Below are 14,713 nucleotides of genomic sequence, written 5' to 3' on the forward strand. Positions count from 1 at the left end.
GGCAGCCAAGTCCCAGGGACACAGCTATGTGCAGCCATGGTAGTGGCCCAGAGCACGGCAGGGCTCAGCATCTCCATGAAAGCTGGTGGGGCTTCACTGCAGACAGCCACGGTCCCAGGGTGCCATGGCCCCACTGTCAGGAGGTGAGCAGGCACCTCCACCTCAAAAACCTGAATGGAGGAGAGGGGGAGGATGGAAGTCAGACCCAGTGATCAAAAACACAAATAGAAAATTAAAGGACAGGGCATGGGCTGGAGCAGGAAGGAGAGGAGTAAGGGAGCCCTTCTGCAGCCAGTGCCAGGACAGGCAGGAGGGACAACAGGGGGTAAGGGCCATGGAAAGGAGGAACCAGCAAACTCCCAGGGCTCAACGGACTGGGGCTGTGAGCCAGCGGGTCTGATACCAATAAACCCTTGGGAAGCAAATAAGCTTCATACCACCTGGGCTGCAGGTGCCTGTGGCAGGGATGTGAGCAAACAGCATGAGGAGGATGCTGTGCCACAGCCCCAGCACCAACTCTGCGAGGACACTGGGCTGCCCGCAGCTAGGGAGCTGGTCTTCCCAAAAAGGCAGACCCATGTCCCACCAATGTGCAGGGGCTTGGGAAAGATGGGGACCAGCTCCCCAGGCTGAGCTGACCCAGAGAAGTTGGGCTCTGGTACCCCCTTCCCACACCCAGGCTCACAGGGCAGCGAGCTGTGCCCATGCCTGGGCCAGGGGAGGACAGAGCCCAGCATCCTCCTGAGGGCTACCCAGGGCCCCCAGAGCAAAGGGACACCCCCACAGCCCCAGGGGGAGGGGCACTGGGACACACACAGTGCCCCAAGCCCACAGTGATGCCAACTCTGTGCTCCCAGCCCTGTTCACCCAGCAGGTGGGTACAGGATATGGCATTGCATTGTCCCCCTCCCAGGACACACACCCCCCCACCCCCCCCCCAAGAAAAAGCCAACCCAGGGTGCCAGAACCCTGGCCCAGCCCTGGACACACAGACCATGCTCAGCTGCAGGCATTCATTGTGGAATAGGACAGGAGGACCCTGTGGGCAGTGCCCTGCTCCCCCCACAGTCACACCACAAACTTGGTCTTTGTGAGGGAACTGCTCTTGGTGGCTGTGTCTGCATGGGCCTGGTATCCGATGGACACCTTCTGTGACAAGCCCAGGTGCTCCTTGTAGACACGCCTGGAGGAGGGAAGGGGTTGTGTGAATGGGGCAGCATCACTTCTCCCACAGGGTCCCTGCCCAGGGACTCCAATCCCCCCAAACCTGGCCCTGCGCAGCCCCCCCGCCCCAAAGCTGCATTACCCGATGTGGGTGACCCCTTCCCGGTTCTCTGCTTCCCGAGTCCAAATGGCTATCTTGTCCCCCTTGGCACGGATGTTGATGACTGCTCCGCACACCTCATCGCTGTACTCGTCAAACATCTCTCCAATGAGGCACAGCAACTGCCGGGAGAAGGGGAGCCCAGGACAGTCCCCACTAGGGCTCAACACTGCGACAGGGGAAGCACCGCTGCCAGGACCCAGCGGGGCAGCCCAAGCAGGACCACACTCACCGTCTCCAGCCAGAAACGGTCCAGCTCGGTGTGCCGCTGCTGCTTGGCCAGGGTGATGAGCCAGCGCCCGCCACGCTTGTTCTGGCTGTCCTCCCACATGGGCTCAATGCCATCCTAGGGATGGGCAAGGGGATGGTCAGGGGCACCAAGTACCTGGCCAGAGCTAGCTCAGGGAGCTGTGAGCACCCAGCCAGCCTTCCCCTCCCACCCTATGGCCAGGACACCCTGCCAGCCCCACTGGCACCCAGTGTGGCCCCATAATGCTGGGTGCTGCAGGGAGCTCTGAGGAGGGACTGCAGTGGCGGGGGTGTCACACCTTGAAGAGGGAGTAGTCACAGCCAGATGTGAGCCTGCTGGCAAGCTGGATGTGGTTGTACAGCCTGTGCCGGGTGGAGACAAGACACAGAAGCAGGTGAGAAGAGGTGCCTCAGGGACCCCTAAGCACTCTCCTCTAGCCCAGACCCCCTCATCAGGGCCTCTCCAGAGGGAGCATATTGCCCGCTTGTGGCTCACTCACGCCCAGAAGTCCTCTACAGTGCTGAACTTGGTGACGAGACGCAGGTTTGCCTGCCACATCTTGCTCTTGTCATTCTTGAAGAACCACAGTGCCCACCTGGGGAGGGGGGATGTCAGCCATGCTGGAGCCCCCATCCAGCCCTGGGACCTCCCTCCCAGCACCAGGAGGGGCTGCCCATGGCCAGCCCCCCCCCCCCACCTGTTTTGCAGAGGGTGCTTGCCCAGGCTTTCTGCCAGGAGCAGTTCTCGCTGCTGAGCCCTCTGCCGCTGACGCCGCTCATCTTGCCTCCTCTGGGGAAGGAGGGACAGCCCCGAGGAGCCCCACAGGCACTCCATCAGGGAGCCTGCAGCCCCCCAGCCCCCCCCCATGACACAGATCCCACAGCTGGGAGCCCCAAGGAGACAGCAGGGCTGCCTAGACTCTGCTGCCAGGCCCAGCCCACAGGGAGAGCACTCACCTGCTCCCCCGTAGCCATCCTGGCTAGCACAGGCTCCCCTGAGCTGCCCTGGCTCTTAAGTGGCCACAGGTGGGCGGGATGAGGCAGCCATCCCAGCTGCGGCTGGTGGGGTGGGAGGGTGGTGTGCTGGGGAGGGGGGTACCAGGCCTGCCTCTCCCGGGGAGCAGGGAGATTGGGGGATCCCCCCCTAGGGCAGGGAGCTGGGGGATGAGAGCAGGAGATCAGGGTGGGATGGGATCAGGATGGGGGGCAGGACGAGGTAAGGTGGGGACAATGTGGCATGGAATCAAGATGGTGTGGCACAAGGCACGTATGTGAGATAGCATCGGGATGGGGGTTTGGGATGGGATGTGGTGGAGAGGATGGGATCAGGGTAGGATGGGATGGGAACAACAGGGGATGGGAGTGGAATGGGATGGGGAGAGGGTGGGATGTGATGGGGAGCGGATGGGATCAAAATTGGATGGGGTGGGGACAGGGTGGGATGAGGTGGGAAGAGGCCATGAGGAGGGGATGGGATCAAAATTGGATGGGGATGGGAATAGCGTAGGGACAGGGTAGAACATGGAGGGGACAGAGATGGGGACAGCCTGTAGAGGGGAGAGGATGATATCAGGACGAGATGGGATCAGGATCGGGAGGAGATGGGATGGGGAGAGTGTGGGGTGGGAACGGGACGTGATGGGGACCGGGGCACGACAGCGTGGGAAGGGATCAGGCCAGGTGGGGATGGGGAGAAGGCTCGGCGCGATGGGCCCGTCCCGGGGGTGCCGAGCCGTGCGGGCAGGAGCCGGCGCAGGGCCGGGGGTGCCGCTGCCGTGCGGGGCGGGGACGGCGGGGCACGGCTCCGCACGGCCCCGCACGGCCGGGACAGCTCAGCCCGGCTCAGCCCGGCGCGGCGCGGTCCCCCCCGCGCATCACGGCGCAGCGCGGCGCAGCGCAGCGCGGCCCCGGCACAGCCGCACTGAGCCCGCCCCGCCGCAGCCCGGCCCGGCCCGGCCCGGCCCGCCCGTCCGCGCCGCCAGCGAGCCAGGTCGGGCGGGCAGCGGGGCCGGGGCCGGGGGCGGGCGGGCGGCGGGGCCGGGGGCGCGGGGATGCGCGGGGCGGGCGGGAGCGGGGCCGGGCCGGGGGGGCCGGGGCGGGGTGAAGCCGTGCGGCCTCTCCCCGCAGAGCCGCCATGGAGGTGTTCATGAAGGGCTTGTCCAAGGCCAAGGAGGGGGTGGTCGCCGCCGCCGAGAAGACCAAGCAGGGGGTGGCCGAGGCCGCCGAGAAGACCAAGGAGGGGGTCCTCTATGTCGGTAAGGGCCGGCTCGGCCTGCCTGCCCCCTGCCTGCCCCCTGCCTGCCCCCTGCCTGCCCCCTGCCTGCCCCCTCCTGCCTCCCGGCTAATCCCTGCCCGTCCCCCTGCATGCCCCGCCGGCCCCTCTGCCTGCCCTTGCCAGCTCCTGCGTTTGCCCTTGCGTCCTCCTGCCCGTCTGCCCGCCGGCCCCCCCGTCCCTGTCCCCGGCCCCGCTCCCCGCCCCCGCCTGTCACTGCCCCACCGGGACCCCCCTGCGGTGGGGTGCCCCGGGGCAGCGGGCCGGTGGCTGCAGTGCTCTGCCCGCGGGGCATCTGCGGGGGGGGGGGGAGGACTGGGCCCCGCGGGCAGGGGCAGGACCTGGCAAGTCCCCAGGCTGAGGGGATGGGACCCCCGGGGACCGGACCCCCTGGGGCTTCCGGTGGTCTGAGCCCGAGTGCCCCGTGGCTCCCTGCCGGGGATGCTCTGGGGCAGGAGCGTGGAGGGACCATGATGGAGGAGGGGACCGCCGTGCTGGGATGTGCCCGGCTCAGACCAGCGGGGCTGGGGACACGTTTGTTCCCCTTGGAGAGGTCGTGCCCAGGAGCACATCCCACACCGCGGCTCTGCTGGCATCTCCCCTACACCCAGCCTGGTGGCTGGGGGGTCCCTCTGCGCTGCCCCTCGGGGCTGGGGTCCATTCGGGGCCAAATCCTAGAAGGTGCCGCTGGCAGGGAGGAGGCAGCCCCCGGGCAGGCTGCGTTCTGGGCTGTGGCGTTGGGCTGCTTGGGCAGGGCGCTGTGGCCGCTCCTGCCTGCAGCAGGAGGGAAGGCGCAGGGCTGGGGCTCCATCCTGCTCCGGAGGGCACCAGCTCTGCGGGAGGGCTGAGGCCCTGGAGCTGTTGCCCTGGGTGGTGGTGGTGGGTGCTTGCCCTGGACCCCCGCTCTGCCCAGGAGTGCGTGCTCTGGATGGGCATCCAGCGGCTCAAGAAGCTCCCCGAGGCCCCATCCTGCAGGAGCTAGCCAGCCTCTGCTATTCCCCCTGTCGCAGGCACCCTGCACCCATCCCGTGGGGTGTCCTGTCATCTGCGGGTGGTGTTGCTCTGCCTGAAGCAGCCTGGCAGGGTCGGCATGGCCAGCGGCGGCACCTGGCCCCAGGCTGTGCCAGCTGTGGGGCTGCCCGTGCCGTGCTGGCACCAGCTCTGGGTGTGGATGCCAGCTCCCGTGGGAGGCTTTGCTCAGCGGCATGGCCGGTGTTCACCCCGTGGGGCTGTGCCCCAGCACGGCGCTGGGCCACAGGGTCTCTGCCCTCGTGGCATGTGGTGGTGGCCCCAATGCTGCCCAGCTCGGGCTCCTGCAGGGACCGGAGCCGTGTGGGTGCTTGGCCCCCCAGCTGCCCTGGCGTGGCTGGGCTGGGCCGTGGGCAGGATGTTGCCCCAGCTCACAATGCCCTGCCAGGGTCCCAGGCACAGCGCGTGGCACCGCCTGGCCGCTGGCCCCTCTAACCCCATCTCTGTCTCTTTCTACCCCCAGGGAGTAAAACCCAAGGTGTGGTGCAAGGCGTCACCTCAGGTACGGTTCCCTCCAGCTCCCCACCACCGTACCCCTCTGGCCCCAAGAGTGCTGCGGTGCTAACGAGATCAGAGGCTAATTGAGGGGCTGATGTCACCCAGCCAAAGCCTCTTACATAATAGGGCCCGCAACAAAGGATTTGTGGAGGCTGCTCACACTCCCTGCCCAGCTGCAGAGCAGCATCCTGACCCCCTCCCCTCCCCAGCGCCCTGGCAGGGAGATGGGGAGGGTCTGATCCTGCCCAGCGACAACCTGCTAGCCCCCCGTGTGGCGTGGGGCATGGGGCAGTGGCCGGGCACCCCTCCCTGGCACGGGGGGGGCACTGACAGGCACCCGTGGCTCTTCCAGTGGCTGAGAAAGCGAAGGAGCAGGCGTCCCAGCTGGGAGAAGCTGCGTTCTCGGGCGCTGGCAACATTGCAGCAGCCACTGGGCTGGTGAAGAAGGAGGAGTTCCCTGCGGACCTGAAGGTGAGACACCCCCGCCCCAGGCCACTGCCATGCCCACGGGGAGGCCCACGGGGAGGCTGGGACGTCCCCAGGCTTGGTGGGGAGCCCCTTGGCTACTCCCCAGCCCCATGGGAGGGATCCTGCAGATCCCCAGCTGCCCTGCCTGTGCCCAGGGCAGGGACATGTCGCTGCCCCGAGCGTGCTGGCTGCATGCGTGGCCGCTGCGGACGTGTGCATGCGTGGGCTCCTGCATGGCAGCCTGGAGCGCGGGGCCGCGATGCATCGCTCCAGCAGCTGCGAGGTGACCTGACAGCTGCGGGAGTGGAGGGACGGGGAGGGGCAGCGGGTTCGCATCTCACCGCCCCCATGAGCTGTTGGCTTCCAGCTTAGCCCAAAATAGCATCAGCTGAAGAAATGAGGCCACCGCCGCTGCTGCACGGGGGGGATCGGCTGTCCCCCTTTCCCTCCCGCCAGCCACTCTGCCAGCCCCGGGGAGGGGTTACCCAGCACCGCCCTCCCCAGCTAGGGATGCAGGATGCTCCCACAGGCCTGCCAGCACCTGGAGCCCCCATGTGCCAGCAGCCATGGCCTGCCTGGGGCTGAGGCTGGGAGTGGGGCAGGGATGCGCACACCCACGCTCTGCTCCCACGGACCCCTGCCTGTCATCCCCCAGCTAGGTGGGCTGGTGTGTGGCCAGGGTGCCCACTGGGTCCCACTGGTGCCCCCCGCATGGAGCCCCCAGTGTCCTGGGTGTGTTGCTGGTCTCTGCCATGTCCCCCCAGTCTGGCAGGGGCAGGGAATGTGGATGCTTTGTGGGGGGCTGGGTGCGTTGGACTGACCCCCTGGTTCACCCCCAGCCAGAGGAGGTGGCCCAGGAGGCTGTTGAGGAGCCACTGGTCGAGCCGCTGCTGGAGCCAGAGGGGGAGAACTACGAGGAGCCCCCACAGGTGAGGAGACAGGGGGGCACAGGGCACCACAGAGGGCACGGTGTGCCAGCGCTCAGCGCACCGGTGGCCACTGCTGTCCAGAGCAAAGCCCGGAGCCTACCTGCTCTCAGGTGCCCCATGCACTTAGCCCTGCAGCCTTACGGGCAGGCTGGCATGGGGCTGGGGGGAACAGGGGCTCTGTGCCCCACCTGAGCTCTCTCACTGGCTTTTTTTCCCCCCATCCCACAGGAGGAATACCAGGAATACGAGCCAGAGGCATAATGGACCCTCGTCCTTGCCTCTTCCACCAGCAGCACAACGAACCGCCGGTAGCTCCCTGCTCCTCCCCAGCCGGCCCTGGCCAGTGCTTGCGTGCCAGGGAGGAGCAGGGGTGCCCCTGCCCCGTTCGCTCACGAGTTCTTCCTCCAGTTCCGTTCCAAGGGACCGTGTCTGTGTCGCTGTACCATGTCTAGCAGTGAGAAAAACCTGCCGTGTCTAAGCCCCCGAGCCCTAGCGTGTGCCCAAGCCGTGGGTGCTGCCTGCAGGGGCTGGTGTGTGTGCGTGCGTGCGTGCGTGCGTCTGTGAAGCCCGGGTTTATCGCTCTGTATCCCTCCCAGCGCCATAAACCCTGGCTGCGTCCTGATGTGTCTGTGTCTGTACAAAGCATGTTTACCTGCTCGCGGGCTGCTGTACATTTTGCTTGCACGCATGTCCCTGTGGTTCTGCTCTGGTCATCGTGGAACTATTTTTTTTTATATATATCTCTCTATCTATGTGTGGACGGGTCTTTTGCCTTTGTGAACCCTTGGCGCCCAAACCCGCTCCCCAGCCTGCTGGATGGTGACGGTGCCTGTGCCCCCCCTGAGGTCCCATAGTGCCGACGCTGTGTTGTGACGTGGCATGGATATCCCCCCCACCCCCATTGCTGGATGTGCAATACGAGGGCAGCTGCCAGTGACACAGCTGCCCCCGTTTCTGTGAATAAAGCCAACTCTTGTCTGTAGCCCCCTGGTCCTGGTTGTGGGTTCCCTGGGGAGAGGGGTGGTCCTGCGCTTTGGTGACAGGGCTCGTTTGGGAAGAGGAATGAGGGGCTGGGGCAGACTAGTTGGCCCCTTCTGGCTGCGGCAGTGGGCAGGACTGGGTCCTTGTTAGGACAAGATGCCTTCCTGTCTGCTTGCTGCTGTGTCAGCAGCAGGTCACTGTGTCCTGGGCCTCCAGCTGCGCTATAGCTGAGGCTGGGACATGGGCAGTGTCCCTGTGCCACCTGTCTGTGTGCTGGCTGCGGTGCTTTGCATCTGAAGGTGAATGCAGGGGGCCTTTGGGGCTGAGGACCGCAAGCCAGAACAAGGCTAGACATAGTCCTGGGCTTCAGCACGGGTTCCCTGCCAGGAGATGCTGGCTGTGCTAGCAGAGGGGGTTCAGGTGCTGGGCACCGGCTTCCCCCGTCCTCCCTGCAGCAGGATGTGCTGCTGTTCATGAGGCACCTCCCAGAGGTGCACCCTGGTCTTGTGCTAGAAGCGCAGAGCAAAGGGGAGCCTCTCCTCTGCTGTCCCTACTTTCTGATGTAACCTTGCTCCCCTCAGGGGGCCAGGGACATGGCTAGCACCCACAGCTCGCTCGGCTGCAGTGTGACAACCTCAAGGGAAGATGACTGCCACACAGCACTACACGATGTCCACCACAGCAGTGGGTCCTGTGCCCACCCGAGCGCAGTCCTTGGGCCTTCAGCTCCCCCAGGACGGGTCCACCAACCCAGCCTGAGTACCCAGCCAGCCTCTAGCCCCTTGACTGCAGCACAGGCTGGGGTGAGAGGCTGGGCTGAGTCTCCCTCCCATGAATATCAGATTAAATCCCCATCAGTGCTAGCTCACCAGCTTTGCCAGCAAAGAGTGAAGCTGCAGCAGTCAGCATGGACACACAACAGGTTTGCTGATGCCTGCAAATCTCCACCCTGGCTCTGCTGTCTCTGTATGCGCCAGTTGCAGCAGTGCTCGCAGCGCCCAGCGTGTGTTACTAAATGGACCAAGACAGCTGTTCCTGGGGCTGGCTGTGCCATGGGTTGTCCCCTCCTCTACAGCTAATCGCGTTTTCTTCTTCCCTTGTCCAGTTCTGCCAATCATGGGCAAACAGACCCAAACGAGCATCAGCACAGCTTCCCCCAGTGCCCAGGGGGCTGTAAAGGGGCTGGGGCAGAGGGGGTGTGAGGGAAGACAGCCCCCTGCCCAGGAGAGCTCAGAGTCCGGCAGCAGGGAGAGAATGTGCCCAAGCCAACCATTTATAGAGACAAGGATGTCCCCTCTGTGCAGCACACAGTGTCCTGAGCACCCCCTGCACTGCAGGACTGTGACCCTCACCGTGCGGCTGGCAGTGATGCCGGGGCAGCCCTACCAGGTGCTGTGTCAGTAGGTGAAGCTGGCCTGGTTGTACACGGTGAGCACCTTCTCCAGAGCACACAGGTAGGCAGCAGTTCTCCGGTCCAGGCCCAGGTTGTACCTTGCAGCCACAGTCATAATTTTCTGGAGAGAGAGGAGAGCTGGTGTGTGCTGGGAGGCTCTGGGGGCAAGGGGGGGGCGGGCAGAGGACCTAGGGAGGAGGGTGCAGGCAGTGCCACACATGCAAGCACAGGCCAGGACCTGGGAGCACCCAAGAGGGGAGAGGTCACCTCTGCACCAAATGACCAAGGGGACTGTTCTGTAAGACCTGGACCCCCCTACAAGGGGCTCTGGAGATGTTCTCTCACTGCTCCCCCACAGCACTCCCCTGGGGACAGACCCTGCACCCACGGGTGGGCTCCACACACACCACTCTCACTGCTGAGCGTGGCACATAGCCACCTCCGTGAGGGGTGGCATGAAAACCCCCCACCCAGCACTGCACCCCTGGCTCGTGTAAGCAGCCCTGGAAACGGGGCGCAGAGGTTGGTGGGAACATGGATTGGTGGGAACAGGGAGTGGGACAGGGACCCAGTAACAACAAGGGATGCTGCTGAGCACGAGGCTTTACCCAAAGTGTGGATATGAAGATGAACCCAGGCCTCAAGCTGACCTGCCAGGAGTAGTGATGGGGTGCTGTGGGTGGGCAACCTTCAAATACAGCCCAGAGCCTCTGCAGTGAGGAAAGGGACCCAAGAGCAGGGATGGGTGGGGAAAGAGCCCTTGGAGGTACCTTGGCTGACTGCTCCATGGTGTAGGCTAGTCCCAAATACACAATGTCCTTCTCTGAGGCAACCTGATGGAAAGAACAAGTAAATCCTTTGTGAGAAGGGCTAGAGGTTGCCCTCCCCAAACCCATTTATCAAACACATCCCCTCTGCTTGGTGCAGCAGCACCACAGGTGGTGCAAGCTTGGCTTGCCACCTCTGCAGCTGGTTCCAGGCTCCTAAGGGACTCCCCGAAGCAGCCAGCAGCACCCTCAGATGGTGGGGCTGTACCACCACACATGGCATCTCCACCCCATCCCCTCCATCAGTGGGATAAGAGCATGGGGAGCTTTGTGTGTGACACAAGCTCAGCTTTCAGCACTGGGGCAGCAGACAGGAGCATCTGGGAATGTGAAACAAGTGAGCCAGGACAAACCTCCACAGTTAGAGGCACTTACCGTCACAGGAGACTGGATCTCTGGGGATGGAATGATGGGGATCTCCCCTCTGGCCTTGCCAAACCACTGCTCCAGCTGTGCTGAACTGACTGCAGGAGGTGGTAGCTGGATTCCTACTCGTACTTGAAGCTGAAGCAGCTGTAGCTAACGTGGTTCAGGTTCTTCAGCCACTCAAAGAAGGATGCAGTCACACCACCTGCATTCACATACAAATCCTGCCAAGGGCAGTACACGCTTTTCAGATTTGCAGCTTAGGGTGACCCTGAGAGCCACAGTTGATCTGGAGATCTCTCCTCCTCTACCTTGGGTCCCTCCCCATACCCTTGGGCCAGAGCCCAATGTCCTGAGGTCACTTGGATGGCTGAATCTTAGAGCCACGCTGGCTCTGCAGTGTCACTAAGCAGAGACACCAGCTGCTGTGACTCCCCATGTGATGTGGCACAGTTTGCTGTTGGCCCGTCAGCGACCACAGGATATCCTGGTGCTGGCCCGGAGCCCCCTGTTGTTGCTACAGCCAAGAACCAGGAGGGTTCAGGAGGGAAACCAGCACCTGAGGTGCTCAGGACCTGGGGGCAAGGCAGGGAACAGGCCGAGACAGCACCATCAATGCTGCCTGATCCCAGAGCCTGGCAAAGCCCAGCCTGATCCACACCAGTGCAGCTAATGCCATGTGGCCCTAATAGCCATGAGCCCACCATCTCCCCATGTGTGTGTGTATGGTCATACCGGGATGACCAGGATGTTTCTTTGCAGGAATATCTCATGTGCTGCTGGTGTAGTGGGGCCATTGGCAGCTTCTGCAATGATCTGAGAGCACAAGCAAAGCAGAGAGGAGACAGGCAGAAGAAACAAAAGAAAAAAGCAGTGACGGGCTGCTTTCCCTGCTGCTGGGATCCTCCCCACCAGGCCAGTTCTGGTGGCAGGGATCTGGGCACTCGCCTCCCTACCAGAGCTGTTCAGGATAAGCAAAAGCTCAGACCTCATGTTTCGCACGGAACACTTAACAGGACCGTGACACCTTGGTGGGCACCATGCAGCATCTAGGCACAATTTGAACAATCCTCCTGCACCTCACACTGAGGGGGAGCAGTCAGCTGCCATGGCACGGCACAGGGCAGGGCCATGGGTGTAGCTCAGCCCTTCTTACAGGAACAGATGATTTTGCACTGTCTGCCCCAAAGCGCTTGCCAGCTTGGTACAGCTCCTAATGGCACCCCTGGTTCCTGAGACCTCAAAACCAGTCTCCAAACACAGCAAAATTATACACACAATAGCCAAGGACTTTAGCCTTCTCACTCTCTGCCGTACCAGTGAAGCAGAAAGATGTGTGGAAAGGAAAGGGATGAGCAAAGGCAGGGCCATTCCCGAGGGCACTGTGGGCAGCAGCTCCAGGTGCAGCTTCGGTTCAAAGCCTCTTCCCCGCGGCAGGGAGCTGCGCTGGGGAGCGAGTGCTCGCAGAAAGCGCGGATTGCCGGCTGCAGGCAAGGCTTCAGCTGTGCCGTTTCCAGATTTATTTCTGCCTTGCAGAGAACAGCGGCCGGAACAGCAGGAAACAGGCAGCTGTGGGCAGAGCGGGCAGTGGATTGGGGCAGCAGTGCGTGGCAGAGAGCAGGAGCTCCTGGAGCTACAGCAGGGGGAAGCACCTCACCACAGTTGTGAGCAGGGAAGGGAAGGTCCTTCCTGGGAGAAGAAGGGAAAAGGCATGGCTGGCACCCTCAGAGTCCCAGCGAGCTCCCAGGCTGCTGGGCAAGGCAAAGCTAAGGCGGGCCAGACCCACAGAGCACCCAGAAGTGATGGGGGGTGCACCCACAAGCAGGACCTTCACCACAGGTAACATCACCGCTCTCTGTGGCTGGTTTGGAGGTGACAGAAACGTGAAGTTGTCATTGGGGTCGGCTCTTTCTATCTGGTCTGGCAGAGCCCCCTGTGTTGTGCCACCCCTCCGCTCTGCCAGATGCACAGGTGAAGGTCAGTCGCAGCTTCTATTTTATGAGTGACTGGGTGGCTACAGAGAAGCCTTGAAAGTGAGCAGCACAGTGCCCCTGGGCTGCTGGTTTGAGTTTCTAAGGGATCAGCTCTTAGAAAATGATCCACACACAGCAGGTCTGAAACACTGCTCAAATGCGTGCCAGCTGTCACAGAGTGTGGAGAGCTCTGGGAAGTCATGTCCAGGCAGCACTGCAGGAGCTGAGACTGCAAGCTCTCCTGGAAAGGGGGGGCAGAAAGGTCCTGAGGAATTGTCCTCTTCAAAGCTCTAGCTAGGCTGAGCACTCATCTGCAGCACAAAGGTCTTGCCAGGGAAGCCAGGGCTCAGGCCGATGCAGTCCATGTAGTCTGTGTTGGTGATGTAGTTCTCAATGCCATGCAGGACCCCGTGCCCGGTGGCAGGGTGTCACCTATGGATGCCACCCTGGCTGATGGGCTTTCCTGTCACACGCACCTGGGCATTTATGTCCTGCAAGGCTGGGATGGGAAGAGAGAAGGTTAAGGTCTCATCTGGTGCAAGTCCTCTAGAGAGGACTTTCCCCAAGCCTCAGCTTCCCTCACGCTCCCCTAAGCCACAGCTAAACCTAAAGCAACTTGCTGGCATGGGCCTCTCGGTACAAACCCTCACAGTGCTCATGGCATTCCAGGCTCCAAACCAGCACTTTCAGAGCTCACCCGGTACCCCAGTGTGTGGATGTATGTGTCAGTTATCCAGGACATCTCCCACTACCCAGTACTGACATCAGGGACCAGCACATCAATCCCAGGCCCTGTGGAGGTAAAAAAATCTGTCAAATCCTGTCTTTGCAATTCAATTGATCTGCTCCAACCAATGGCATGTTACAGCCACGTGGTTTCAGCAGGCTGGTCATGGCCTTGGGCACACCAGGGAGTCCCTTGACCAAAGTGTGGTGCTGCCCATGTCCCAGGGTGTCCCCAGGTTCTCTCAGGCATGAACAGCTTTGGCTTTCACGGAGTCTTTGCTTTGTCCTTTCCCAATATTTTCAAGTAAAGAGAGAATGTAAAGGTCGTTGCCTTGTGACCAGCACCCACTGAGCTCTCTATCACACACTGAGGCAGGAGAAACTTTCACTCCTCCCTGTGGCTGCGCTCGCTGGTGGGGATGGAGGATAACTCCCAGGTGAGACCCCAGCTCATCAGTAGCTGGGTGGCAGCCTGGGCCAGCCCTGCCATGCTTGGCACTGCACGAGGCTCCCTCTGCTCCAAATTCACAGCACGGGCAGAGCAAAGCAGTGAACGGACAGCAGAGCACAGGGGTGTGAGTGCTGTGGACAGGCAGCGAGGCAGTGGCAGCCTCTGTGCTTGCCCAGCCAGGCAGCTGCTGCCTGCTCCCCTGCCTGCAAGCCACACACCGCTTACAGACCTGGGACAAAACCACCCTCCCCTGTAAATCCCTTCTTCGCCTTTTCTACAGTAAAATGCCTCATTATTTCCTCCAGCTAATGTTCCTGTGCAAGAACAACAAAACACAGCTGTTACTACAGGCCCCAAGAAAAATCACAGAGCCATGGTACAGCATCCGGCAGCTGCCCTGCCCTGCCTGTACAGGGCACACCCTTACGTCTCCAGGGAGTTAATTACAGCAGCTGGGGTCCCTGGGTTGAAAAAAAGAGATGTGTGAACTCCTAGTCCCTTTGCTCACTGCCCTTCCAACCCCTTGGTGATTTGCACCTTCCCCCAGCACAGCAGGCAGCAGCAGGAACGTCTCTACTCCAGGCTCCTTCAGCGTGCCTCTGGTCACATGCACTGACCCATAAACCAGAGTTTGCCACCCCTCTCCCCCCTCCAAGCTGCTTTTCGCAGTTGCTGGGTGAGTGTTACTCACTACAAACGTCTCCCCCCACTTGCCAGAGTGCATTGCTGTGATGCGCACAGAGAGGGAGGGCTGTGCAAATGGAGCGTGAGTTATGGGCTGTCGGCGGGGGAAGGAGAGGAGTGAACTCACCGACTATTTCCTCGGATTGATCCTCACACCCGCCATGGCACCACCAAAAAGAACGTCTGGAAAAGACAGGGTAAGGCAGAAATGTTCTCTGCCAGCTCACCTGCTACAGCAACCGTGACCTTGTTGGTGAATCCAGGCAAGGGGCCACTGCTTCCCCACGCCACACACAGCCCCCCCTGCAACGCCATGCAGCCTCTGCAGAGCAGAGCTGAAGGCAGGACAGGATATAGACCCTGAGCCTGCCACAAACGCCACCAGCCAGAGCTGAATCCATGACAACCCAGGCACAGAGACTGCATCTGAGAAGCACGATGCTTGACGCTCCCTGATTAACACGAACAATCCCAGACTGCCAGTGGTGTATTCTGCAGCCACAGCAAGCCCTGCCCTCGCACATCCGTGCCCAGGGGAACATC

The 14,713-nt window shown here is 62.1% G+C and overlaps 2 protein-coding genes and 1 pseudogene across 2 annotated transcripts; 1 reads left to right on the plus strand and 2 right to left on the minus strand.

Annotated features, from left to right (window-relative positions):
- Window positions 1-1,009: 1,009 nt before the first annotated feature.
- EIF4E1B (eukaryotic translation initiation factor 4E family member 1B) lies at window positions 1,010-3,247 on the minus strand. Its single transcript, XM_056350480.1, has 6 exons — window positions 2,272-3,247; window positions 2,074-2,169; window positions 1,873-1,936; window positions 1,557-1,670; window positions 1,307-1,446; window positions 1,010-1,183 (listed from the first exon to the last, which is right to left on the minus strand). The coding sequence occupies exons 1-6, from the start codon at window positions 2,439-2,441 to the stop codon at window positions 1,069-1,071; spliced, it is 699 nt and encodes a 232-aa protein (XP_056206455.1). The 5' UTR covers window positions 2,442-3,247; the 3' UTR covers window positions 1,010-1,068.
- A 165-nt stretch (window positions 3,248-3,412) lies between these two features.
- On the plus strand, window positions 3,413-7,751 carry SNCB (synuclein beta). The gene is made up of 6 exons (XM_056350481.1): window positions 3,413-3,563; window positions 3,701-3,828; window positions 5,338-5,376; window positions 5,725-5,843; window positions 6,680-6,769; window positions 6,998-7,751. Exons 2-6 carry the CDS (start codon window positions 3,708-3,710, stop codon window positions 7,028-7,030), a joined length of 402 nt encoding a protein of 133 aa, XP_056206456.1. The 5' UTR covers window positions 3,413-3,563; window positions 3,701-3,707; the 3' UTR covers window positions 7,031-7,751.
- A 106-nt stretch (window positions 7,752-7,857) lies between these two features.
- Window positions 7,858-14,485, minus strand: LOC130153827 (glutamate dehydrogenase 1, mitochondrial-like; annotated as a pseudogene).
- Window positions 14,486-14,713: the final 228 nt, after the last annotated feature.

Source organism: Falco biarmicus, chromosome 8 (genome assembly GCF_023638135.1).
Source record: "Falco biarmicus isolate bFalBia1 chromosome 8, bFalBia1.pri, whole genome shotgun sequence".
NCBI lineage: Eukaryota > Metazoa > Chordata > Aves > Falconiformes > Falconidae > Falco > Falco biarmicus.